This window comes from Mesitornis unicolor, unplaced genomic scaffold (assembly GCF_000695765.1).
Source record: "Mesitornis unicolor isolate BGI_N332 unplaced genomic scaffold, ASM69576v1 scaffold48571, whole genome shotgun sequence".
Classification (NCBI taxonomy): Eukaryota; Metazoa; Chordata; class Aves; order Mesitornithiformes; family Mesitornithidae; genus Mesitornis; species Mesitornis unicolor.
Window position 1 is genome coordinate 692 of NW_010164051.1, and position 27,818 is coordinate 28,509.

General features: G+C 39.6%; 1 protein-coding gene across 1 annotated transcript; it reads left to right on the top strand.

Moving 5' to 3' along the window:
- The first annotated feature begins 2,887 nt into the window (after nucleotides 1-2,887).
- CLIP4 (CAP-GLY domain containing linker protein family, member 4) lies at nucleotides 2,888-27,818 on the top strand. The gene is made up of 15 exons (XM_010194154.1): nucleotides 2,888-3,017; nucleotides 5,922-6,061; nucleotides 6,950-7,043; nucleotides 7,847-8,008; nucleotides 11,297-11,415; nucleotides 12,479-12,715; nucleotides 15,997-16,132; nucleotides 16,752-16,892; nucleotides 19,292-19,375; nucleotides 22,351-22,488; nucleotides 22,924-23,055; nucleotides 25,089-25,212; nucleotides 25,999-26,060; nucleotides 26,756-26,828; nucleotides 27,494-27,818. The coding sequence occupies exons 1-15, from the start codon at nucleotides 2,888-2,890 to the stop codon at nucleotides 27,816-27,818; spliced, it is 2,097 nt and encodes a 698-aa protein (XP_010192456.1).

Consider the following 27,818-nt stretch of genomic DNA (forward strand, 5'->3'; position numbering starts at 1 on the left):
TCCAGTTAGAAGAATATTCTGTGTGATTCTGTGTGAATATATGGCTGGCCCATGGTAAGTATGATACTCTCTGCTGCATTAAACTACACTTAGCAGTGTGGCAGTGCCGTGAACAGGAAATTTGTCCTTTTATTTAATTTCTCTAACTGTTTCCTGCTGTTTGTCTGCACTCCTACTAATGTAAGGAAATCATTGCTCTTCTGAATTTTCCATTCCATTTTCACCAGGACTTCCCACCTGAGTCTGTATATCTGGATATTGTTAATAGCTCAGGCAGTTGTGGTTCTGCTCAGAACAGGACTTGGTATGAGGACAGTGTCTTTTTGTCTTTTCCCTTTTTTCCCAATAATTTTCAATTTTTGCTTTCTTTTTATCTTTCCAGGTATGCATGCGTGATGTTAACTGGTTGTGAAGTTTTTATACTTGAGCTAGCAGTCTCTGGAGGTAGTCATGGGTGCAGAACATGTTGTTTCCTTGACATTGCATGGTTCAGTACCATGTAATCACATGGTAACATATTTCTAGATCCAAATGAAAATCCCCTGGTGTAAGGATGTGCACACTTAGGTCAGGGGTGTTGGCACCAGTGTAAACATGTGAAGCCATTCTTTATGGATTTGGGTTGGTGCATGCGTTGTAGCACTTGGCTCTTCATGGCACCTATCCAAAACCATGGGTTGTTTCCTTGTGTGTTTTGCTTTGGTAGTTTGTGGGTCGAATTCTTTTCACTGTCTGACAGATCGTGTTCTACCCTCTGGCCCTTCAGAGATGCCCTGTATATTTGCAAATGCACAGATTCTGTTCTGTTTGGTCTGTTTTTCTGTGTGCAATAACCAGTCTTTGTTATATTAATTTTCAAATGTCTCTGTTGATTTCTAGTTGAAGCAACTTTTGTCATTGTACTTTACAAATCTCACCTCTTCCTCTTACCACCTCCTCAATCAGGTCTGGCTACTTTTCATTATGTTTCTTTTGTTTCCTCAGTGTTGGCAGCGCTGAGCAAAAAGCTTACAATCCCTTTCCTCTCTTTTTCTAACTTAACAGGTTCAGCTCTCATCTCTTCCATACTTATGCATATTACTTGTTCTTTTGTGCATTTCATGAGAGTGTCCCATGTGCCACCTGCGGAAAACTGTTGTGGATTGCTGTGTTTTACAACGCTTCGATTTGTTTTGCTGTAGCCTCTAAACAAATATCAGATAGTAGCAAATTTATTTCACTGTTGCCCTCCAAAAGACATTAGTGACTTGCAGCTCAAGAGACTTTCTGGTCCCTCATACAAGAAAGCCATTGCTGTCATGTTTATGATGACTATAATGCCATTCAGAATGTAAACTCTAACTTTTACTTCCTGGGTGAAAACAATAATTGAAATAATCAGTAATGATTTTGGCTTTGTTGAATCTAAGAATGCTTAAGTGAATGCAATGTGATAATGCTGTGGGAAGAAATAGTCTTGCCCTTCCCAGTGGCCTCCTTGATCTTCCCTTTGTGCCAGCACATGCATTTATACAGCTGCATAGGACTGAGGAAGTAAACTAGTTGGAGAAGACTGAGCATTTTTCATGTGGACCTCTTTTAAAACTTGAGGACAGGGTGAACTGTGCGTGGTGTGCAAGAAAAGGAGATTTTCATGTATTTGTTTCAAGATCGGCACCTGTAATCCACTGCTAAAATGCCTTTTGTATTAGAATGCAGATTATATGAGGTTCCCACATAGTGTGACAGATTTATTTGGGGAAATATTAGAATAATCTATTCACATAGCTTGTTTTTCTTTTTGTTTTTATTCTATTTTTTTTTAATGTTTCCTGTTTTACCGTGCTTGAAGCTCCATGAATTCTTTCTGTCAAGCAGACCGGCTAAACAAATTTCTGAGTAAAGAACACTGTATAGCAATCTCCAGAATAACAATTGAGATTGCATAGTGGAAATGCTGCTTTTTCCCCCCAAGTATTTGACCATGAAAGTTGAAGATGCAGAATGTCAGGTTTTCAACTGTGAGATGTCATCTCCAATAGCGCAATAATGTCTATTTCTATTCAGAATAGTGTTTTTCGTTATTTGTGACTGAATTTTTCTGAGCAGATGTCTTACAAGTGGTAGCCAGCTCTCTTCTCATCTTGGCATGTGAACCGTAACTCCAATGTAACTTGGCCTGCTTGTTAGAAAATGTCACTATAGCTCTGTACGGCCGTTTAATCTTTCTTCTCTCTCCTAGGTTGCTCAAAGGCCTGAGGAGTTGACTGGAAACAACACCAGGGTGGAGGTTGCAACACTGTGGTGAGTCTGCTGTTTTAAAACATAGAGGGGAGAAACTGGGAAAGGAGCTGATACGGGATCGTGAGTCCAGGAGTGAATCACTCAGTGATGAACTGTGTGCAGCTTTGTGTGGGAAGATGAAAGCGAAGAGGATTTTAGAAGAGGAGAAGAAATTAGCTGGTAGCATGTTCTTGCTCACGGTGATGGAAAGGAATATGCATGTAGAGTATGAGGAAAGGTACTTGGTGCTTCGCTTTTTCATAAACCTGTAAAACACACTAATCCATTCATCATCATCATCTTGTGCTTGCTAATTATAGCATTATTATTTTTGTCACTGCTGGAGTGGAAAACTAGGGAGAAATAGAATGTTTTCCATTAATAACATGCAAGTTTAGTGATGATATCAAAACTAGAAGTTAGGTGTCCTTGACACCATACTCTACTAGCTTTTACTAGTAAAATGTAATAGTAAATGGTAAATGTAATAGTGGTAACAGTTTACGTCTGCAAAAAGGAAAGATTTTATTCTCAGTACACATACCTTACTATGATAGAACTAACCTGAAGTATTCCTAATGAGGTTACTCATTTTTTTTTCACTCCTAAAGTGGCTTTGTAGAAGATGACCATAGAGGATCTCCCAGAACACTCCTTCGAAGGAGGTTCCCTCATCGGAAAACAGTTCTTATTCCCAAACTCTGAGACATCTGTTACTTTTTCTGTTGCTGCAGCACCAATGCCTTCGGACTGTGGTACGTACTTTTAACAGGAGATGAATTTGTGATCAGCAGAGACTAATTTTGAAGAATCGATTTTAGAAAAAAAAGCTGTCAACTCTTAATTTATTCTGTCTTTTCAGAAGAAGTTTAGTGCTTGTTACACGAATTATCTGTTATTTTTTTAAAGGAAATGAGAGGTTGAAGACCTATGCTTTTACTGTTTTTCTTACTGCATGCATTTTAAGTTCTAATATCTCTTCCTTCTTACTGTTTCTTCTGTGTGTGTGTGGTCAGATGTTTGTAGGTTTTTTACATCTCAGTGTAGAACTGGATTTGTGTTAAGATGTGAAATGAGAGTAATTCAATGTAGTTAAACATCTGCATCACGTTTGAAACCACTAGAGTTACCCTTTTTCTTGTATGTAAACAATGGACTATAGGAGGTGTGTCTGGAAGTGTAGATGTTTGTGGTGGTAAGGGCTGGGAAATGAGTTTTTGCAGCAAATTATAGCAAGTGTCGGCGATTGGCTTTTCAAATAATGTTGAATTGTCTTGACATGTATAAATGAGAATATTTTAAACAGGATGTATAATATATTAAGCTGTCACTGTAGGTATCTTCATAGGTAGCTACAATAATAATGCCTTTGTATATTGCAGAAGATGTTAGTAGCATCTCTGTACCTTAAAAATTACTGTCTCCACCTCTGTTTTCCCATGCATTGATTACAGTAATGAACTGTATTCAGGGCAAATAAATACATGTTTTGTCTTTGACATAGTCAGCATTCTTGAGACCCATTTGATGAGTTAGCGCAGATTGGAAGTTTAACAGTTCCACACAATGTGTTTTAGTACATGAACATGTCTTTCTGTGGTTTAGCCCTGATCTCCTAACTTGTCTGGCCTATTCTGCTCTAAGTACTGCCATGATTTATTCCATTCTGCGTTCTTATTCCTTAGGAAAGTTTTCCATTTGTCCTTCTTTACACATTGTTGTGTTGTGATATCTTTTAATAACACTACAGTATCACTGCTACCTGTCCTGCTCAGTCTATGCCTACTCATGGAATAAAACCAATTCCTTTTATAGGAGATCGCTGTTACCGGTGTAACAGTAATATTCCTGAATCTGGGTAAAGAATGTTAAGCCACAACAGACAAATTCTTGCTTTTCATGAAGTGCATTTATTTTTGACTGAATACAGTTGAGCAATGTAATCACTGCATAGGAAAGACAGAGGTGGAGAAGGTGACGTTTTAAAGTGTCTAGACACCACTGTCATCCCTTCATGGAACTTTGTTTTCAGAGCTTTTCTGTAACATTCTTTGGTTTGCAAAGGCTCCAGTCTATCACCTGTTAAGCACTTGTGATGGTTGTTACTAGGACTTAATGTATTCTCAGGTTTTTACCCTAGCATGCTAATGGTAACAGCGTGTTAGAGCTGATTTCCGAGACGTAATTTGGTTTGGGTTAGTAGCTGGAAAGCTTCCTGGTAGAGTAAGAATCACGCATGTTGTGTGAGATCATTAATCTTGTTGGCAAGTTGTCTCCATACTTCCTAGCTTTTGGGATGAAATCATCTGAGGTTTAAGCGGAAGTTAAATGTTGGTAGATAAATCAGTAGATCTGTGTCAATGCACAGAATGTAGGTAAGCAGCACACTTTGTGTAGTGCTGGGAGATAGGGGGTTTATTTTTGATATGCTAGGTGCAACTAAAAATTCATGCTAAATATCTGTGAAGTTGTCCTTTTTTATTCTTGTTGAATCAAGGCAGTGCAGTTGGGGGAACTGTAGATAGCCAGTAAGTGAGCTCCTGATGTGCTTTTGTCTGCTAACTCAGTCTAGAAGTTTGGTATGCTCTTTCTGAGGAAAGGTGATGATGATTCATCCAGAGGTAATTCATACCCCGTCATACACCCAGATGGCAGAGGCTCTATTTTACTTCACCTGTATGTCTATTGGGAGAGCCTTATGTCCGTGATTGTTGCAAGCTGACATTGTGCGTTTATTTGAAACCTTTCTAAAAGGCAGCTCCCTGATGGCTGCAGCGAGGGTAAAAGCTCAGTGTTTTCCAGGATTCAGTCGTTTGCTGATGACAGTAGATGCTGCTTGCATTCCCTCTCCTAGTAGCCGTTGCTATCCAGATTCTTTCATATAATTTTCCGGAGTTGGAAGAAATTCCACAGATTTAAGATACGGTATGTGTCTATAAATGCAGACACACAGACCTGTAAGTAACATGAAATATCATAGTTTAATAGTGAGGTGTTTTTTACACCCATGCTTCATGTTGCCTGAAGCAACATGAGGCTTAAAACCTTAAAAATAGATCTTTTTTGTTTTATCTTGATGGCTTTATTTTTAAAGATGTTTGTTACCTGCAGCTGCCACTAGTTGGGATTGATACATTGATGAAATATCTGAAAATATTGGAGGCCACAGAATGCCTTTCGTATTTGTGCATACGTTATGTTTTATGTCAATTGCGATGGAAGAAGAAGTACAAGACAAGTTTTGTAGTATATGGAGAAATCACGTCTGCATTTAATCACTGAGAGATCAAAGGGCTTGTTGTCTGTGCTTGGGCACAGCTTAGCATCGGCCGTCTTTGGCTAGCTTGAAGCAAGAGTAAACTCTTATTAGCATCATCACTGCACATCTCTCTCAGTCCTTGCCTAAACTTTAAATCAGTCTTGCAGTACCATTGAATTGGTTGCTGATTCAAAGCTTTCTCAGAAGTGCAAGCAAGACGTTAGTATTAAAGAAAAAATTACACTGGGTGTTAAAGAAAACTTCCTACATTAGTTCAGCGTTCTGATTTTCCTGTGTGATTAGTAGTGAAGTGACTCTCTCTGCTATTCTTTGCCTCCGAGTTTGAGAAAATGTTAAAACTTACAATTGTATCTAATGATTCCTTTTTTTTGTTTAACAGAGTTTTCCTTCTTTGATCCCAATGATGTATCATGCCAAGAAATACTTTTCAACCCCAAAACATCAGTTTCTGAATTGTTTGCTATCTTAAGGCAGTGGGTTCCACAGGTCCAGCAGAATATTGATATTATTGGGAATGAGGTGAGGTATAAATGAAGACCCTTGAATGCTTTCAGCGTTAAAGAAATGCCATGTTGGCAACTAATCCACTCATTCAGAAGCAAAGCTGATCATCAATGCAGACAGAGTTTCTGCCCTTTAACAAGTCGTTACTGAGCAGTGTCTTGTGTTCCACATGTTGTCAGCTTTCATTTGGAAAGAGAAAGGTGATGGATAAAAATTGGGTAGACTTGAATAGGCAGCAGAAACAGTGTTTCTTCTTAAAGCAGTTGTTTAGATACCCTTCACCTTGGTGTTTCGGTTTCCTACTTAGCAGTAATCACAAACTTCAATATATGAAGTTACAGAGAAGCCTGACCTTAAAGGCAGTGTTTCCAGGGCACAAAATGAGTTAGGATCTGAACTCCTTTTGCAAACTGCAGTCGGCTGTTTTCAGAAGACACTTTCTTTATAGTGATTTCATCCTACTCTATTATTTTTCTTCTTCTGGCTTTTCTAGACAGGTGGGGAAGATTCTTCCTACTATGATCTAACAGGGCTTTTTGCAGGGGGGAAAAGAGGGGAATTGAGAGACCAAAGAATGAGGAGAGAGGCTTGATAAATGATGTTATTGTCCTTTTGTTCAGTTAAGCAGTGAACTTTGCAGCATGTAAATGTATGTTAGAAGTAACAATACTTAGAAGCTTTAAAATCTGTAAACAATGAAAGTTAATGTTATTCATATAATACTATTTATTACGTTTGTGCATGTTACTCAGTTCTGCGGTTACAGTTATTCTGGCAGGCTTCTTTGTTATTAGCCATTGGAATGAAGCCAGGAGTCAATATAGCTGAAATAACTTACTAAATAATGCTGATGTCAGAGATACACCAGAGCTAAAATGTGCTTGTTTTCCACTTGTCTCTCAGATCATTAAAAGAGGCTGCAATGTGAATGACAGAGATGGACTGACTGATATGACTCTCTTGCATTACACTTGCAAATCAGGGGCTCATGGTATTGGTGAGTAAAGAAACATGACTGTAGATGTAAAAACCTGATTTATTCACAAAGACTAATCCCACTGACTCTTACAGAGTTTTTCCTTGCAGTAGGTTGTTTTTTTAGTGCTTAGTTTTGGCTCTTCTAGTGGCCATCAGCAAGGAAGATTCACAAGTAGCACAGGTGGCAACTGTGGCAGTTGGGAGTAAGTTGAGTCAGTGGTATAAGTCCTGCAAAGAATTGTACCAGCTTAAATGTATATTGAATGTAGCAAAGGCTGTTTCAAACTGAGGGACAAACTGCGAACTAAGCTATCATCAGCTTTCTGACATCAGTGAAACTAGAACATTTATGTGACAGGCTGTTCTTTTCTTTTCTTCTTTATGATCAGAAGTACTGGAAAGAAGAGTTTATTTAACTCTGTTTGAACACACTTACTAGCTTTTCTTCGTTGTGCTGCTTTTTTTTTGACCCACACCTAGTTCTCCTCTGAGATTGAACTAAGTTTCAGGGTGAGGCCTGGCATAGGTTAGCTTTTCTGGTGTTGGCAGAATTTCTTTTCTTCTATCAGAGTCTAAAAGCTCTGGTTTTGGTGGGGGACACCTTACCTACATTAAACACATAGTGTTATATAGTATAAATTTCAGCCTTCTATAATACAAAGCAAAATTTTCTGCATCCTAATCCTAAAAAGAGAGGCATAGTAATTGTTCTGCTGTGAGCTTCAAGGCTTTAATGTATATTCAATGTTGCACATAAGCTTATGAACGTTTTTTGAGGTCAAATAGATATCTAATGCGTATTTTACAAAACTTGTCTTGCAGGTGATGTTGAAACCGCTGTAAAATTTGCGAGACAGCTTATTGATTTGGGTGCTGATAGCAGTTTACGCAGCCGCTGGACAAATATGAATGCCTTGCATTATGCTGCCTACTTTGATGTTCCAGAACTTATCAGTGTTATTTTGAAAAGTGCCCAGCCAAAAGGTAGGGATTGTTACTTTTGTTTCATGCAGTTGTTGTTATGTGGTGTGTAGTGGTATTTAAGTGTAGGGTTTGTTTACCCACTGTGCATAAATAATATCTACTTTCTTATTTTTTCAGCCAGCCTTATTGGTTCACTTTTCTCTTTCTCTCTGTTTTTTTGTGGTTTAATGCACTGATTCCATTGCTGGTTTTTAAACTTGAGCTTTCTACAAGATAGTAGAGAAGTATCTCAGAGAAAGGAAAGCAAACAGGTTACTTCTACGTTGAAGGCTAAGAGAATTTATGCAGAAAACCAAGATGTAACTACTCTGGTAAATTCTTAGGGTTTTTAAGATTCCTTAAGTGAGAAGTTGAGAAGTATGAGAAGTATGTTTGATGAAATGCCTGGAGAACAGCAAAGGAGAAGTGGGGATTTGGCAATGGCATACAGCAAACTGGTGACCGAAGCAACTTTCAGATGCTCATTTTTCCCACTTCTTGGCTCTCTAAAAGGTTCTGTGTAAGGAGCAGTTTGACTTTAGTGTTGGGTGCAAACAGAGAATACCTTTTGGAATGATATTAGGAGAGACTCGTAGTTGGAGCCCTGTTTATACAAACGGAAATACAGAAATTATTCTGAACCAGAACCACTTGTTCCTAATTTTGTTAGGATACCAAAACCAGTAAGCAATTTTAGTACTGAAATTGTACGAACAGTGAATTGTTCTACTGAATATCCCTCTGACTGTGCCATTTTGCAAAGTGATTAGTGCTCTTTTTTAGCTGGTTGTAAGTAAAGAGTGTCTCAAAATTCTGAAAAGCTGATGAGTCTTTGCAGTACACAAGGCTTGCTTACCATGTCTTGAATCATCATAGAGGTAATGGTTAAAGAGCACTGTTATTGGTAAGAAATGCTTAAGAAGGAACATGTGTAGGCTGGTAAGAAAAGACAAAATAACACTGCTCAGTAGTTAGGTAAGTCCACATTGCATTTCAGTAGTCCAGCCTCCATAATTTGCGTCAGCATCTTAGGTCTTCTTTCAGACCTCCTTTGCATTTGGTGTTCTCATCCCCTCGTGTGCGGTGTCTGCAGAAAGGGTGGGAATTCGCTCCTATTTCCAAGGAAACCACTGTGGTTAAATGCCTTGGCAGCTGGCAACTCTTAGATAAGCAGGTGATTTTTTTTTTTTGTATCAGAAAATGTATAAAACTATTTGCCCTATGACATGAAAACGGTGGATGGTCTGAATTAATGAAAAGAAGAACGTTAGCTCCATACTTCATCAGGCAGTTTGCATAGAAGGGAGGACATATACGTAGAAGGCAAATATGCTGTGGATGGATCCATACTGAACTCTAGAAAAAATGGTTGTTAATGTATAAATAACCTTTCAAGATAGTGGTATACTGACTCTGAGGCACCCATTGTGAAACAGCAAGTACCACAGGTGTTTCCTTTTGATTTACTGCTAAACTGTTTCCTTTATGATGCTTTGCAGTTAAATTCTTTATATGGATTTACTCCTCAATCGTTTGCAAATTTGATCTTAGAGTTTTAAAGGTTTTAAATATAAAAATTGTTAAAGGCTGAGGAATTAGTAGTGTTGTGTTGCATCATTAGACGATGACTGTAACCTGCATGGGTTGCTAATGACAGACCATTGCTGCTCAGGAATTTCCCCCAGACAGTTTGGCGGAAGTTACTGGGTAACATTTGATATATATGTCTGTCTTTTTGTCACCTGTACTATGCTAACTTGGACCTAGGACAAAGCTGTGGGAAAGCTGGGTTTAAAACCTCCAAGCATGAAGCTTGCGAGTCTGAAGAAGTCATTCTAGTCTCATAAAAAAAATAATTATTGTCACTTTTTCGAGTAGGAGTACATGCAACTGTTGCTAACTCAGTAGCTGAGGTTCCTGATCAGTATTTCTGCAAATTGGTTCCTATGTGTGCAGAAAATACTTAACTTGATAGCCTCATGAAATGTAGACGTTTCAATGGTTGTATACAACTACCCAGCTTCTATTCGGTTTTAAGCTGGTAATGGTCTTTTGACATTTGATGTATAAAAGATACATCAGTTGTTATGACTGCATCACGGGAATCTGGTCTTTTTTCATGCGTGTGCCAATTAAATGTAAAATAATGAAGTTTGTATTCATGTTAGTGCAACTGTAAAACTGTTAAAATTTGATCCCAAACTCGTTACCTTTGATCTTTATATAATTTAGAGTCAATCTTTGTTAATATGTATAAAGTTGACATACCTATACAGACATATGTATTTCTAGATCTCCTATACATGTTGATGTTTTATTTGCTCCTAAAATATTAGTTTAGTGTAATTATATAAGTCAAAGCGAGTATATCCCAACTGTATCATCACACTGAGAAGGGCTGGTGGTTTTTGGGACTGCACAGCCCTGAGGTGGAAAGTTTTATGTTCCTCACCAGTATTTCAAATTGGAACATTATTGCTTAGCAACAGCAACATTGTTGGCTTTTGGTTTGTGTATTAAATTAGCTGGCATTTTTGATGAACAGTCGTATGCATCATTCACACAAACTGACATCTCTCTTGTACAGTTCAGGAGAGGAGCCAAAGACTAAATGGACATTAAACCTCCAATCTTCTACAACAGTAATAACTTCATAGCAGATTGCAGGATATATTGGGAACAATTGATGGAAATATACATTATGCTTCTAGTCAAATGCAGTGCTCCATTTTCCAGGCTATCAGTGCAAGGCTCTTCAGAGTGCAATTCTTTGAAAACGATGAAATTATAAAAATCACTATATCTCTTACTTCGTTCTTCGCCATTAGTAATTAAATCAGTGCAAAGCAGAGGTATAATCAGTTTTTCCTTGCCCCATTGCCTGCTCTGAAAGGAAAACAACTGGTTGAAGATACATCTCATTTTAACATTTGACACCTAGAAGCAATAAAATAGAAATATTTCTGAAACTTTGCTTTACATGCAAACCGAAAGTTACTAACTTGTTAATCTTAGCACAGTAGATTGGACATCCTAAATAGCACTAATTCTGCAGTTAAGTCATCAGTATTATAAAATGAGTGAAAGTAAATGCTTATCTTCCAGATTGGTTCATGGTATGACTAAACAGATGCAGGTAATGTTGATATTCTATGTAGAATTACTTCTCATATGCATTTAGTACATAAATAGTGGTGTATCTGTATAAATGTTAATATAACCTAAAAATGAATGTCCTCTCAAGGAATCTCTAGGGTGATATGTTCATGAAACAGACTTGTCTACCTCACATGTGATGTTTAATTGCAGATGTGGATGCCACCTGTAGCGATTTTGATTTTGGAACAGCTTTGCATATTGCTGCATTTAACCTGTGTACAGGAGCTGTCAAGTGTTTACTAGAACATGGAGCGAATCCTGCCTTTAGGGTAAGGAGTTGGGTTGTAGATTCACCAAAAGGTGAAAAAAAGCCATGGGAAAATGGAACAGTCTGTCCGGCACTTTGGAGTTGTCCAAGCATTCTGAGCTGGCACAAGGTGGTGCTGCCCTTGAGAAGAGCAGTCCTGTCCCACTGTGTCCACTTCTGCCTCTTTGCCTCTGCTCTTGACACAGAGATTTGCAGGGCACTTGCTGGGCTGAATTGTGGGACTGATGTGATCGAAACAATGACCGATGTGATGAAGGACAACTCAAAGCAAGCTCCCTGCTCCTGTCTTTAGGGTGCTGTGGCTTGAATAAGGCTGACCTTTTACTTGCAGAATAGAGTTACCCACAATAAAGTTCTGACCAGAGAGGCTGTGAGAGTTTGCTTAAGTGAGGACAGCAGAGTGTAAATGACTGAGTAAGGATTATAGTTTTCTAGGGTTGAGACGGGGAGCTTTCTGGGGGACTCAGGGAAGGTTAAGCTTTTAATCTGTTTTTTAGGAAAACAAATCAAATAAAGTTTTGCTCTGTTTCATTCCCTCTTTGAGCTTCTGGCAAGTTCTGAGTGCAGGGGCTCAGTTGAGACAAACTTGGAAGACTGAGATAATTCTGTTTCCACAAACTGTGTGAAAATTGGCAGATAGGTGAAGTTCCGTACGTTGGCCCTTGCTGAAGAAACCGCAGGTAGAGCTTGGCATTTTAGCAGCCCAGCAGCGTAGTTGCTGTCTGGACAACTGGGCCTGAGTTAAGGTTACCTCCAGGTGAGCTGGCACTCCAACAACTCTGGCCTAGGGTTTTTTTCATGTGTTTTGAATACTACTATTGTTTTGAAGATGAAAAATCTTGCTAGCTTAACCCTTCTGAAAATAAGACACTCTAAATACTAGTTTATATTGGTAAGGATGTTTTGGCATTCTTATGTGAAAATGTATTTTTTTGTAGTTGCTTATAGTCTAGGAAATGCATCTAATGAAGAGGATTAAAAAAGTTCGTGAACTGCTATGGCTTTGCCTGATCAGGTTTATCTTCTCATGACACTAAATCCTGTGCTATGTTGTGTTTCTCCAGAATGACAAAGGGCAGATTCCAGCGGATGTGGTTCCCGACCCAGTAGATATGCCCCTGGAAATGGCAGATGCCGCAGCCAGTGCAAAGGAAATCAAGCAGATATTGCTGGATGCAGTGCCTGTCTTGTGTGACATCTCAGAAGCCACGATTCCAAACTATGATCATGTCACAGGCAAGGCCATGCTTTTATCGCTTGGCCTGAAGCTGGGGGATCGTGTTGTTATTGCAGGACAGAAGGTATGATGAGCAACCTGGTATTAACTTCATAATTTCTTGACAGTCAATTTATTTACCCCTTTGGAGGCATACCTCAAATTTGAGGGTCTGAAACAATTTCTGGAAGGTATGAGCTCTGGATGGCAGTAAGGATCTGGTAACAAAAAGTAATAAGCTGAACAGTTACGTGTCAAAGAAAGTCACTACTAGAAAAAGCTGTTTGGACAGCTGTTTGCATTTTGTATCTGTAAAAAAAAATCTTTTAAGAGTCTCCTATTATACATCAGCATGGCTCAGCTTTTATGAGCATTTTTGGTGTCACATCAAAATGATGGTAAAATTTACAGATTACTTTGTGAGTGGCCTGGCTTTCAGTTATGAGTATGCATTCGTGAATTACCCCGATAGTTTCCAGAAAGCAGTAAAAGAAAACTTCAATTCTGCTTAGCCTATAGTCACCCAATTTCACTGGTGCAATGCAGCTAAAATCTCTGAAGCAGTGCTGTGCCAACGGGGTTGTTACACAGTGTTGTGGAAGTATAAGAATGTAGCTATTCCAGCTCAAATGTGAACAGCCTTTAAGAAGACACCCTGCTGGATGGGTTTTCAAAACTATATTTGACAAATGTAAGACTAATATTGCAGTTAGTATTCATACCTCTTATTTGCTTGGATAGCAAGGGCTCTGAAGTGATTTAGGAGTGCTAGAACTCTTTAAAAGAGATTTGAAATATTTTATTCTGGTAAATATTGAAGGCATTTGCGAGCAAAATTTAATGTTTGAGTAGTGTTACCTTGAAATAATTTTTCTAGTAGAACTTCAGATGTGGTTAGCACAGCTGAAGTGTTCTCCAGTGAACTCCACGGAGAGTGCAAAGCAGGTTCCATTCTGTATTGTCATTTGGTGTATTCTTGAAGCTGGGCCAGGAGAAGGGAAGGAATCAGTAGCTATGCAGAAGGCATTTTAACTGAAGTACGTCCAGGAAGCCGCTTATTCTTTGAAGCCTGTAAGAGGTTCATGGAAGTTTATTTTACAGAAAGCCATTGCACAGTGAAAGCAAGGGGAGATAATGTAAGTGCAAGTTAATGGAGGCTTGACAAAAAGAAAGGGAAGGAATTAGTCCTCTTGTGTATCTGTTCTCCAAGTAAGACCAGCAGAGTTGTTTGTACTGCAGTGTCCTTACTGTGTGCAGATAAGGCTTCCTGGGTTTGGTTACTTCTTTTTTTTTTTTTCATTATTGAGTGTGCTATTACAGTGTTTTTTTAGGGCAGTTGTTGCAAGTTCTTTTTCTGCTGCCAAAGGCCAGCAGGGCTTTTCAGCTAGCTTTTTTTAAAGGAGCCAGAGCTGTCATCTGACGGGTGGGAAGGAGGAATGTGATTGTGCTTTTTGGTCTTCCTTTTCCTCGTCTGCTTTCCTCCCTTCCTTTCTTTGTGTGCAAGGAGCTGTTCTGCTTTACTCCCACATTGTTTCCCACCCAGTTTCTCCATTTATCTGAATGGAGAAGTTGATCTCAGCCCTGTCTTCTCCTCTCCCTTGATACTCATAAATGTGCTCAGGGTGGAGCAAAAGTGGGAACGGGATGATGGAAATGGTGCCCAATCTTAACCTCCTCTTGGATCGGTTCTTATTTCCGGACTTCGGAAACTGTGATGAGGGCACTGGAATGGCAATATATTTACAGGCAATGTTGATGGATTCCTGTTCTCTTTCCTACTTCTGCAGTCTCCTAAAATATCTGCTTTAATGGAGCTTGAAAGCCAAGCACAGTATATGCCAGAGGGAAAGATGGGTTCCTCTTGATTCCTCCTGCGCTTGCCGTTCTAGTTGTCTTACAGGGTAGAAAGCTGTGTAAGCCAGTGTTTGTGTCTGTGGTTTGGGGTCCCCCAGCTTCAGCAGCTCATGCTCTGCTAGATCGTGTGTTGTCTGAATGGACGCTCACTGAAATGGGAGTGCAGGGAAACCAGTAGCTGGAGGAAAACTTTTCTCCTGTTCCCGCGCTGCTTCTCATATCCTCCAAGGTGTCCTCTGCTCCTTGCCTGCACAAGTCCCAGGGCTTGTGCGAAACTGGAGCCTCAGTTTTGTCATCTCCACCTCCAGTTTAAGGTGCTCATCCCTTCCCTCTGCTCCATAAGTGCCCTTTGGCTGGTGCCTGGAGAGTGGAGGAGTCTGTTGGGCGGCTTGGCCAAGCTTCCTCTGGCTGAGTTTCATCTCTGGTTTGCTAGCTAAAAAGTCTGGGTCTAGGTTAGTGTGATGCGTCTGCCTATAACAATCAAGTTTAAAGGAGATCTGCAAAGTAAAAGAAGAATAAGCTCTGGGTCACGTCTGTTTCTTTACAGAATATTAAGAAAGAGTAGCTGGAAGGCTTTAAAGAAAAAAGATGGTTTCTGTCTGTTTACTCTCTGAGAGCTGGATTAGACAGTCAAGTCGTAGTGACAAATGAACTAATAGTATTAAGGTCACATGAGATAATGGAAACTGAGCAACTGAAAGATCAAAGGTTTTTCTGACTAAAACTAATTTAAAAATCAAATCTAAAATTGAATTTAAATCAGTGTTAAATGCATCTCTGTTAGTTATTCCTTCCTCGTCTGTTTGAAGTGTGTGAGCTTGTAATGTGTATTTGTGGAGACTGAGGTCTGCCAGCAACACTGGTCTGTCTTGATATTCTTGTCTGTTCAGAATCTACACGGTCCATATTGAAACAGTGAGAAAATGTTAGAACATTTGCTGGCTTTTTACATTTTCTGTAATCATAAGGAGTGAATAAAAGATGAATTTTTTCTTTGGGGAAAAAGAAGCATACTCTGAAGTTTACCTTTTAACCTTTGCAATATATATGAAAAATATGTGTATTTCTAGATATCCATATTTGTACACACAGAGATATATTGTATAGGATGTTTTATCTCGTATTTCTGTGGAATCTCCAGTTCAGCAAGATAATCAGCCATGATTCTGGAGCTATTGGTGTGGAAGACACTGACAGTAAAACTTCTCGTTAGGCGTTGCTGACTTGGAGTTGTATTGTACAGTGGTGCTTACTGCCTAATTCTTGTCTGATATGAGATCTGTCTGTAACCACTGCTTTTGTTCAAGACAAAATAGATGCAGAAAGACTCATACATTTTGGAGAATTCATTGGCTGGCATTGGAATGTCAATAATCAAGGGAGATTGTTTGTATTTCTCTGTTGTGATCACAAGCTGGAGGTGACTTGCTGTCTCCTTCGTAATCTGTACTGTCTTCTCGTAGGCAGTACTTGTTTAACAAAGTCATCCTGTGCTGATGCTTTTTGCTTTAGGTTGGGACATTAAGATTTTGTGGCACAACGAAGTTTGCCAGTGGCCAGTGGGCTGGAGTAGAGCTGGATGAACCGGAAGGAAAGAACAATGGAAGTGTTGGGAAGGTCCAGTACTTCAAGTGCGCACCGAAACGCGGTATAACCTCTTGTTTTTTTCTTACATTTTCTTAAATCCTGAGTTTTGAAAAAAGTATTGGGAGATATGAACCTTTTGGGTGAATGAAAACAGAGAACAATTTCTGTTGCTTTTCTTTTTAGTGCTTTATTGTCTCTTTTAACCATTTCAAGTGTTTTGGTTGCAAAACCACTGAAACGAGCGTCTACATTGTTGAACCTATTTGTGTTGTGACAATAATGGCCATGGTGTTTTTACCTGCTTTGCCTGTCTTTTTAAGAGATTCACGCCTGTGGTGGTTTTCCAACTTCCAGATTGAGGTATTTTAATTGATATTTCATGGACACTCATGATATACAAAGTCTTGTGTTTTGTGACAGTGGAGACTGAATGTTACCATTAGGACAAAGATTCTGGTCGATAGTTTTACTGATTTGCTGGATTACTCTGTTCAAGGTGCTTGGTAAGCCTTTTGGTCCCACTGTTCATTTGAGCCAGTCCTTCCTCTCCTAAAGTGCTTTGACAGCATAGCAAGCCGTGACCGTGGCTGAAAAAAAAGCCTTAAATGAATTGATGTAAGAGATAGCAGCCAAAAAAATTACTCCTTGTTCTTTTTTGGCACATACCGTTTTCTCTCCAGGTATCTTTGCACCTCTTTCTAAAATAACCAAGGCTTCTGGTCACAGAAGAAGCTCTGTACAAAGTTCTTCTATGCAGTCTTCGCCTTTTGTCAAAGCCAAGAAAATAGATGTGACGCACATAACTTCCAAAGTGAATTGTGGTGAGTATTTTCTTGTGTTGAGACAGGCTTGAGATACTGATCTTCAAGAACTGGCACCAGCCATGTAAATCTTGGAATTAAAATACTTGTTTGGAATTAGTTCATCACTTGGAGATGCGAAGGTGATGTTTATTAACTAGCCTTTAAAATAATCTCTGGTTGGCTGTGATACTAGTTAAATGTCTATATTTAATGTGATTTCGTTTACTAAGATCTTCCTGGGTAACTTGAAACATCTCACTGAAATCGGTGAAAATGTAGAAACTAATCTATATACACCCTTATGTATAGAAATTGAAGAAATTTAATTAATGTTCTGTCAAAATTATCAAGGAACTAATTAACTGATTGTGGTTTATCTGCTCATTAAGTTATCAGAGTAAAACCAGAGGCACATTAGAAGAGAAAGGATGCCTTGTAATATGGCCTTGGTCTAATAGTTGGAGTTACAGGCCAGTTCCTGGCTTTGGCTTAGTCTTTTGGTAATTGATTTGATTCAAATTCCATAATCCTTCAGTGCAAGTTCCCTCCTCGTGAAGTGAGAACGAGGCATCTTTTGTGTCTGTTTAGGTCCCAAGGTGTTTGGAGGACAGACTCTTCCCTGCTATGTGCAGTGCTCACCATGCAGAGTCTGCCCCCGTGTCTGGCTGGCGACATAATGATGTCATGAAATACATTGCATTAGCGTTTCTTTTGCTTTTCCAACCCTGTTTAGGTGACTCATGCTAAGGCAGCGCAGCTTAGGGGATGGAAATTTGCTCATGCACCCTGAAACATTCCACTCTTTACCAGCAATATGATGCAGGGTGTAGGAACAGTGTGCCAGGCCAGTAGGAGAGAGGCATTTTGGCAGCATTTGGGATGGTTTCTCTAACTCTACCAAGATTGAGGGGGAAGTAAGCTCTAATTATGTGTATTTACAATTAGCACAAGATTTAAGCTATTTATAAATGGACATCCTGCATAAAAAGCTGCTCAGAATAATCGGTTTGTTAGGAGTATTGCTCAGGAGCAGATCTAAGCTGACTTTTTCCATTGAATATTTTTCGATGTTTCATTCGGTTCGTTGTGAGCTGATTGTAGCTCATTAAACTATAACCAAAAGGACCATTTTGTTTGTCACAGCTGGCGTGTTCCAGTCAGTTTAATCGTGAACCCCCTTTCCTGTCATAAAGGTGCACTTGTATCTTTGTAAATTCTAAGCATTTGATACTTGCTTTAGGTAAAAATGAGAGTGAGTTGTGCATCATCTGGCTGGCAGAGCTTACACCCACTGGCAGTCACCTGGAAGCTGCCACTTGTAAGATGCTCTTGCGTTGAAGGGTCCATTAGAATTAACGTGCCTGCCTGATTCCCTGGCTGCAGCGAGTGGGAGGCTGAAGCTGCAGAGGCAGGGCTGTGTTTTGTAGCGTTTTTGTGCGTTGCCGGATTACGTTTCTTTCCCTTAAACTTCATTCCTGCGATACACTGGTTTGTAATGATCCAGGAAAAAAGAATATGCTTTTTGTAGATCCAGCTATAAGCTGCAAAGTAAAATATAATACTGTTTTCACATTGGATTTGTTTTTGCTGAGTTTGAATAATTCACCATATTGATGGTAAGTTTTTAGAAGAAGGATTACTGTGATCAAATGGAGAAATGTGTTATCAGTCACAAACACTAGTTTTTGATCTGATACCTTAATGGCTGTACCATAAAATTTTGGAAAACGCAGTATATTTTCAAACCAGTTCAGTCCCTGTAGCTGAATTGAGCCAAGAGATATAGTTAAATAGAACAGATGTGATTTTTCTTTCATGGCAGGGAGGGGATGAATTATATATGAGCTTTTTCTTCATTGAGTTAGGGTAGGAAACTGTCAGAAATGCAAAATGACTTCACAAATGATAACTTATGTGGCAATACTAGTTCATGTGCTTATCACAAGAGTGCTGCTCTAAGGGCTGGGCTCTTAAAGATGATATTGACATACTTCATTATTTGTAGACTGAAGATTGGGTCTCAAGTATCTCAACTTTTCTGTGTAATCTTTAATGCAGAAATTGTGAAATTAATACTAGGGAATAGTACACAAGTACTATGACAGTGAATGTTGTGTATATAATAGATGTAAATGTTTGAAAGATTTCAGTAAAGCTTCAATATAAACATTTCTATTTTGCAAATAATTTGTTTATTGTTTGGCAAGATAGTTTGGACTGTTTTAACATCTCTGCTTATCCATCAAAACAATTCTGCAGTCTTGTTTTAGCCATTTATCAAGACTCTAAGGAACTCTACAGGTCTATGCAGCCGCGAATTTGCGCATTTGTCAAATTGTTTTTGTACGTGACTTTCTTGTGAAATTCTTGTTTGTGGTTAGGATGCCTGTATTTCATTGTATATATTCTTTCCATAGGCTTAAATATGGCAAAAAAAGACAGTGCTTCTGAAAACAACTTTATGGCTGCTAACAGGGGAAAAACGGTACCTGCAAAGGACGGTAACTAAGTTTTCAATTTGTTAACATCTTGAGAAGAATTTTGGGTAGAGGAAGTATTGTTACTGCCTTACCTCTGTAAAAGTTCTGTATCTACACCATAAAAAAAAAAGCTGCCTTGCCTGTCTGTATTCACGTCCCAAGTGGGCTGTACACATTTAGTTTACTAGGGGTAATTTGTTTGGGTGTTTGGCTGGCGTTCTGTGTTGGTTTGGTAACAGCCTCTATCCCAATACATGCCCGAATATAGACAAGCCCTTAAAGCTGAAAGCTGTCTCTTAGTGAATGATCTTAGAGAGGATCTGCAGAATTACCCTCTTAGGTTTCTGAGGGAGACCTTTTGCCCTGTACCATTACTGCTTGGATTTTGATGAAGAACCGTGTGTGTACTGTTGGAATTGTTATCCTTTCCTGTGTTCAAGCTTGTGTAATAAATTACCATCTAACAGCACTTAACAGTCTTGCCACTGTATCGTGGAAGACTCATAACAACAAACTTCACATATAAGAACTGAAAGTCTAGCTTTTAAAAACTTTCCTTTTACATCCGAATCGTTCTCTGCAATTCCCTAGTTTCAGAGTCGGGTAGTGACTTCTACTGCGTCAGTATTTTGTGCACTGAACCTGAAGCGTCAGTTTCCTGCAGTTTCAGAAGTGTCTTTAACAAATGGTGAAAATTGGGTTTCCTTTGAGGTTTTGTTTATGAAATCATACTACAAGTGTTGCTAAAACCAGTATTTCTTTGCAATAATTTGACTGTGACTTTGAATGTACTCTTTTTGAAGAAAAACATCTTTTGATGTCCTCTCTGAGTGAACAGTTGTGAGGAAGAGACTTGGGGAAGAGAGTAGTGTAAGGTATTTAAGCACTGTCCTACATGATGCTTTTTCAGAGGTCAGCTAAAAACTTGTGTAGACAGAGGTTTCCAACATTTTGTTCATGGAGGGCACTAAATGGCTGGTTCTTCCGGTTCTGGTTACACAGTGAAGTTGATTGGCATACAGTTTGATGGCTAGAATATGCTATCTGCAAATAATAGGACTCCAAAGGCTCCAAAGTGATCTGGAGGGAAGCCTTACTTTGGGGTCTGGTGGTTTTGATGATACTGCTGTAAGGCAGGTGCAGAACCTTTAGGAAAAGCCAACATCCAACCTAGAAAGTAAGACGGGGAAGACGCAGGAGTGAGGACAACCACAAAGTTATGTAGGAAGGCTGGACAGCCGGCTGTATAAACACACTCTAGGAATGGTGTGCCTGGTCATTGTTTTGTAGAGAAGGACATGGGGATATTGAGTATCGCCAGGTAAACGTGAGTCGTCTGCGTTGCGCTGTTGCAAAAGCGATATGTCAAAGGGAAGGTCAGCTGTGATCTGGGAAGAGACCTGGATGCTTTCCTTGGCTCAGCTGAGGCCTCAGCCAAAACACTGCATCTGGTTGTAGACACTGTATCTCAAAAAGATGTGAATCAACTGGAGAGAACTGAAAGAAGACACCACAAAACTGCAGGTATAAAACACGGCTTGGGAGAAAAAGCTGTTGGAATTTGCAATTGTGTGATTAAAAAGACAGAAGATTAAAAGGATAAAACAGGAAGCTTTCAAATACGAAGACTAGTGTGACTCATTCTGCATGTGTAACAAGAATAAGAAATCTTGAGCTAAAAGTGGTAATTTAGGTTTTGTATTAGGGGGAAAAGCCCCTGTAACAGTACAGATAATTATGGGGTGAACTACATTGCTGAGGAAGTCACAAGATCTCCCTGATGGGAGGCTTTTTAAGAGCAGGTCAAACACACGCCTGGTAGAGTGTTCTAACAAATAGTTGTTTTGCCTGATAGCAGAGGAATGGATTCTAGGGCCTGCTGAAGTCCCTTCAGTTTGCTAAATTGGAGGGTTAAATTATATTGAACACATAAACCCTGTGTCGATGGCAAGGTGCTTTGCAAAAGCTACTGAATGAAGCCACTGAGTGTTCTGGAAAGTTTGATAAGCAGTATTCTGTTCGTTTTTGATATGTTGAGAAACTGAGGTGTAGACATGTCTTACTGTACCCTGCCTTACTTTGGGTAGAATGGGGTAGAAAAGGAGAGAACCAGGGAGAGCCTTGAAAAGGAAGGAGAAAGGCTGAACATCAGTCTTATTGGACAGTTTAGACATCAGGGTTTGCAAATGGAGATAAAAGCGATTTATTTCCCATTCTTATTTTATAGTAGAGATTTTAATATTAATACAGTATGTAATGGAATATAGTAGGCTTTAATCCAGACAATAATTCACTCACATAATATCACCTGCCTTCCACTTCTCATCAGATGGCTGGATGCTGAAAGTGTGGTGGCATGGACTCTTATTACTAAGGCTCTCATATTTTAATAACTATGCCTGGGACTTGCATAGGTTGTAGTGAAGTGGGTGTTGGTCTCGTCTCCCAAGTGACAAGCACAAGGAAGTGGGCTCAAGTTGTGCCAGGGGAGGTTTAGATTCGGTGTCAGGAAAAATTTCTTCACCCAAAGGGTTATCAGGCACTGGAACAGGCTGCCCAGGGAAGTGGTGGAGTCACCATCCCTGCAGATATTTGAAAGATGGGTACTTGAGGTGCTTAGAGACATGGTGTAGTAGTGGACAGGTTGTGGTTTGACTCAGTGATCTGAAAGGTCTTTTCCAAGCAAATGATTCTGTGATTCTGTGACTGTTTAGGAGAACTTTCACAGAGGAGCAAAGAAGGGGCTTTTGGAAACCTATTCCAGCACTCAGCTGTCAGCTGATCCCTCAGGCAGGGGCAGATGTACTCATGTAATTAATTCCTGAAAGGTCTCTGTGTAAATGCTGCTTAACAGCCTCTGCTTCTGGCTCTTGACTTTGTCTCCTGCCCACTGTGGAGAACAAACAACCGCCTTCTTACAGAAGCTTTCGCTTCTGCGTAACCTGTCCTTTTCCATAGACAATTTCTGAAGGACTATTTTCATTTATGTTTTTTAGGTTTTCCTGTGTACAGCAGCTCTTCCTCTTCTTCTACCTCCTTGGAAGGCAAACAGAATTACTGCAAGAAGCGGAACTCAACTAGCAATAAAAAAGCAGGGACTCGAGTGTCTTCTGCCTCGTCTAAAATGAGTGCTGGTATGGTCTGTTTTATTGAGGTGTGTTTCCACAGCTGGGAGTTTGCTGCTGTGTTGAATGCTGATGTAGAACTATTTGTGTTGTTTCAGAATCTGAGGTAGTTCAAGAAAGACACTTGGGAGGTAGTTTAACCATAAACTTAAGTTTGGCAACTTTAAAAAAGTTATTTTAGGACATCTTCAAGAGGAAAACTGTTCTTGTAGTTGGTCACTGCACCTTTCAAGTGCAGAGAAAAGGCTGTAGTCCACGGTTTTTGTGCTGAAGCAAAGCAATTCTTTGTCTAGGCAAAATTTGTGATGTGTTGCCATGTGTTAAAGGTACACTTATGTTAAAGATAGATATTCTGCCAATCAGTTGGCCCACTATTTAAGACTTTCCTAAACTTTAAAGATATAATGTCACTGATTCCAGATCTTTGTTCCTTCTGTTGAACAGGGTTGCATAGTTCTCCGGCTACAAGGAAAAATCATTTTGGCGAAGGAGAAGTTCAGGTTGGAGACAGAGTACTGGTGGTAGGACAGAGAACAGGCACTGTCAGATTTTGTGGGATGACAAAATTTGCACCAGGTATTTGCAATACTCTTGTTATAGAATCAGTACTGAATAGCTTTGCATGTGAGGGCATAAACATTGAGAGAACTCCATCTTTTTCCTCACTCCCTGAAAAAAAAAGTAGTCTGATTTTACTGATATGTTTCAAAGTTCTTTCTCCTATGTTTCATTGACTATTTTTTACTTTACTGTGACTGCCAGGAAAAAATAATGGTTTAAAATACAACTTTCACTTGTTCACTAACACAGCTTAATTAGGAGAAATGCTTTGATACTGAAATAGCCATTTTGACACAGCTCATCTCTTGCAATACTGGTGCTCTTATCGTGTCGTATTCCTGGCATCTTTAAGAGGGTAATTGTGAGCATTTAAATTTTAACTAGCAAAACTAGGTCACAGGACAGATGAAACATTGCAAGCATCTCAAAAAGCCCCAAACTCTTTCACCTTTTTCTCATCATTCTCCCATTCAGCTTTTCCCTCCCACCCCTTCCTAAAAATCACATCGCAGTTGTTCTAAAGGATGGAAACTAATTTCTGGATACTCGTTCTTTGTAACCAAATTCTACGTTCTTTATGTCCTTATCTGTAATCTTCTTCTTGCAAGAGTAATGCAAAAACAGTTGGTGAGCGTTGGTGTGGGTAGCCAGTTCAAATGAGGTCCATTTGGTTGACACGCAAGCAGCAATACTCTGTCTTGACACTTGGTGGCATCGATATTTAAGGAAATGTTGGAGTGACAGAACGTGAGGTTGTGGTGTACCACAGCACACAGTACGCAGCTTTTTTCCCTCCTGCCCCTTTCCCCAGTTTCACTGCAGGCACTCTGTGCTTCAGACTTTCCTGTCAATCTGCACTTTATGTGATCACTTTTACCTTCATGTTGTTGCTCACAAAGTGAACAATGACAAAAGGACCAGTTTTCCAAATACACTGTAACAAGTGTAAAATCAGAAACCTGTTTGACAGTGCAAGTCTCCTCCCTCTCCTCCCAAATTTGGGATTGAATGTTTTTGAAGAAAAACATGGTATTGGAAGAAGTGAGGATGGAAATACCACAGATCTTCACTGTTTGCAAAAGTGGTAATTTCTAGAAAATGTAACAAGTGCATTTTTAAGTATTTAAATTTTAATATGTATTGAAGCTCTGGAAGTTACCCAAACTTTATTTCTTTTGCTGCAATGCAGCTCTTTATTTAATTCCGAAAACAGGAAGGGGAGAACTTCTGATGTGCTGAGCCCTTCTAATTCATAAGCTGTCATTCCCCTGTTTCTTGAGCTGATAATTAGAATTACTGTTTTATCCAGTGCCTTAGTACCAAGTGACTTGAATTAGATTTTGAATCTTTTGGGGATGGCTAGCATAAGGACTGCTAATGGAGTATGAAATTTAGCACCTTTACATAATTAGCTCCCATTTATCACAGGTTATGAATGATCGAGCTTATGAACATCTTGATGCCTATGCGGTGCTCTCTGCGAGATGAATTGCTGGCCAGTTCTGATTCTTGGACCCTTCTCTCAATATCCTACAACCAGCCTTGCAATTTGTATTAATTGTAACTTGCTAGATGGAGAGAAGGAATGAATTAATAGCAAAACTTTAATTTTACTGTTGATGATCTCAGATGAGGCATAAACCATGTGGTCAGAGGACTGAAGAGGGAAATGTGAACCACTACTGATGCTCCTTCCTTTCTCCCCTTTGTCAGATAGCCACTGTTATAATTCACTAATACTCTGCTTGGCTTTAGTACATATATCAAAGGTTTTACCTTTTCTGTAGTAGTTTAAATGTCAGTAATTTCCTTGAAAGCATATAAAAGTGCTGAGATGATTTTATTTAGATTTATTATTATATAAATTTTTGCCTAGTTACACAGATAATAATAAATATATGTGTTCTAAAATAACTCTCTGGACAGTTTCTAGCTAGGAACTGTTTTCCTTGGTGCAAGTGAATGCTAAACTGTACCGGCTGCCTAGATGAAGAAAAGCCTGTGGTGTTTTGTTCTAAGTGCCATGCTTGTACTGTTTTGAACTGTAGGATTCTGGTGTGGAATTGAACTGGACAAGCCCCATGGGAAGAACGATGGCTCCGTGGGAGGCATTCAGTACTTCAGTTGTCTTCCCAGATACGGTATATTTGCACCACCATCTCGTGTACAGAGGTGAGCTCTGAAGCTGTTGTAATGTTTGCGTTTCCGGATGCTTTCTTACCACGTTTCCAGTGGGAAACAAAGTTTTGCAGCAGATGTGGAAGAAAGAAATGTTTTCTTCTGCTGTTGGAAGTTGATAACCTCCATTAAAAACTTGGTGGATTTTAGATCAGCTTTTTGAAAGCAGAGTATAAATTGGCAATGCAGGTCCTGCTGTTTCTCTTGCAGCCTCTTCAAATATTTTCCTTCCAGGGCCTCCATTTCTGATACAGTTTGTGTTCATTAAACTTTACTTTCATGACCCAATCCTGGTGTGCTCAGCAAAATTTGGTTATAACAGGAAGTTTCCCTTGGCCATGACTGGAATTACAGTTCTCATTGCAGCTAACTGCACAGAGGAACCAAAGCATCCACCACTTTGTAGCCTCTTTCTTAGGTTTCAAGAAGAACATCTGAGGAGCGCTGTGCTCTTCCCTGCTATGTTTGAGTCCAGTTACTCTAGATGTGTTCTTGCTTTTCTTTCCCTGAATGTCCTAGCTTAGCCAAACCGTTAAAGAACTTGCCTCAAATTTGCTGCCTCTCTTGCTGAGTAAAAGGCAAGTAATTTGAATGAACAGGTTTGCTCCAGGCATCTCTTAGATACCAGCCTGACTGCAACTGAAATGTTTGTGTCTCTTGGGGGTGGACAGGGGAGGGAAAGAATCAGAACTGAATCAGTATTTGACAGGAAGGACCCCAGCAGTAGGTTTGTTCAGGGTTGAACTGAAATGACTTCTTTGTTGTGTTACTGTTTTTCAGACTAACAGGTTCACTGGATTCTCTCGCAGGGACTTCGAGTGAAATGAATCACACTTTTCCAGGTAGGAGTGTAAGGTGCTCGTGATTTGGCTTAGGTAGCCTACTGCAGGCTGCTGTTCTGGAACCAAAACCTGCTGGTTGAACCTACCAGAACAAAGCTAACCTCTCCAAAAGCAGAATAGATTCTCAAGGAACCCAAATGCCAGCAAATCATCTGGCTGGTCCCTTCCTAAAAATGAGGCCTGCGGAAGAAACTCTGTTATTTAACCCTATACTGGCAGAAATAACGTTAGAATTAAAAGTACTGATTCTCTTCCCTTACTACTGTATTGCATTCTAATCAGAGTTAAACAGAAATTGAACCTGCTCCTTAATCTAAACTGAGACTAATGAAGGGATCAGTGTACGGAGGGGTCCATCTGAAATGACTAAAGCTTCTGTGAGCTAATTGAAGTCATTATTTTTCCTTACTTAAGCTTTTTGTGAGAAGTTGGCTTCAAATTACTCGTGTTCTGTTTGTTCAATTTCATTTCTGTCCTCTGAAAATTTGAATGTGTCATGAACACTTATTTTCACGAGAAGTTTCATCACTTCCGAATTGGAGGGGAGAATCTGTAGCAAATATAGTGGAAGCAGCATAAAAGAAAACACAAAGAATATGAGTTAGTAAAGTGTTGGTTGTTTTTAGTGTTGTTTTTTTTTTTTGTGTTTGTTCTTTTTAAGAAGTCCTACGCAACTTATTAACCTTTCCACTTAGGTTTTAGACGCAGTCTAAGCACCACTTCTGCATCTTCACAGAAGGAGATAAACAGAAGAAACTCCTTTGTTAGGTGAGTGTCTTGAGTTTAAAATGGATGAGTGATCTGGCTGGTAGCTTTACTGTGTTTTGTTCAAAAGCAAATCTTCATGCGTGTGTAATATCTACACCTTTACATGTTTGTTTTTCTTCTAAAATGGACCAGTAGTAGACTGGTAGTCTTTCTGTGGGTGTCCAGGATTACAGTCCTTGGATTCAGGTTGGCATTACATTGTTTACCAGTGGTTCATAGCTGCATATTCTCCAGGTTCTTGCATTTTCACACAGCTGGATGAAGTTCAGAGGGTCTTGTTGAAGGACTTCACTTTGTCCTGGTGGGCCTGACTGATGCTTGCCCATTAAAAGTTGTTTTGGTCAAACTCTTTCAAGCCCCAAGTAAAATGCTTTTTACTGCTTAATTTACCAATACTATCACCTATGATAAATACTGTAGATCATAGCATCAGATGAGAGGAAACTGATTTTCCAAGTATTTCAGCCTGCCGTGTGTACCAGCTTGTTAATGTTATTACGTGTTTTGCTGCTGACATGAGATCAAAACCAGTTTTTTAAAAAAGGGATTTGAGGGGGTTCTTTTTCCCCATGTGCTTCCCTGAGTCACAGATTTGCCCTGGGTGTTTTAGAGAGAGAAAAGACTTTTTTTTTTTTTTCCCCTCTTTTGTTTCTTTTCCTAACTAGATCCAAGAACTCTGTGTTGCGGCGCAGCTGGAGTAACACCACCGCTGCAGCTAACACAGAGGGACCAGTGAAGCTGCATGAAGGCTCCCAGGTTCTTCTGACCAGCTCCAACGAGATGGGAACAATCAGGTACATTGGTCCTACGGACTTTGCACCAGGGGTATGGCTCGGACTTGAACTCAGAAGTGCCAAGGGGAAGAACGATGGCTCCGTGGGGGAGAAGCGCTATTTCACCTGTAAGCTGAACCATGGGGTCTTAGTCCGGCCTAGCAGAGTAACCTATCGTGGGATCAACGGGGCAAAACTTGTAGATGACATTTGCTGA

Coding starts and splice junctions, on each gene's coding strand:
- CLIP4 (XM_010194154.1), top strand. CDS start 2,888: ATGACCATAGAGGATCTCCCAGAACACTCCTTCGAAGGAGGTTCCCTC. Junction 16,893..19,291: donor AACTTCCAAAGTGAATTGTG/GTGAGTATTTTC, acceptor TTCTTTCCATAG/GCTTAAATATGGCAAAAAAA. Junction 19,376..22,350: donor AACGGTACCTGCAAAGGACG/GTAACTAAGTTT, acceptor TATGTTTTTTAG/GTTTTCCTGTGTACAGCAGC.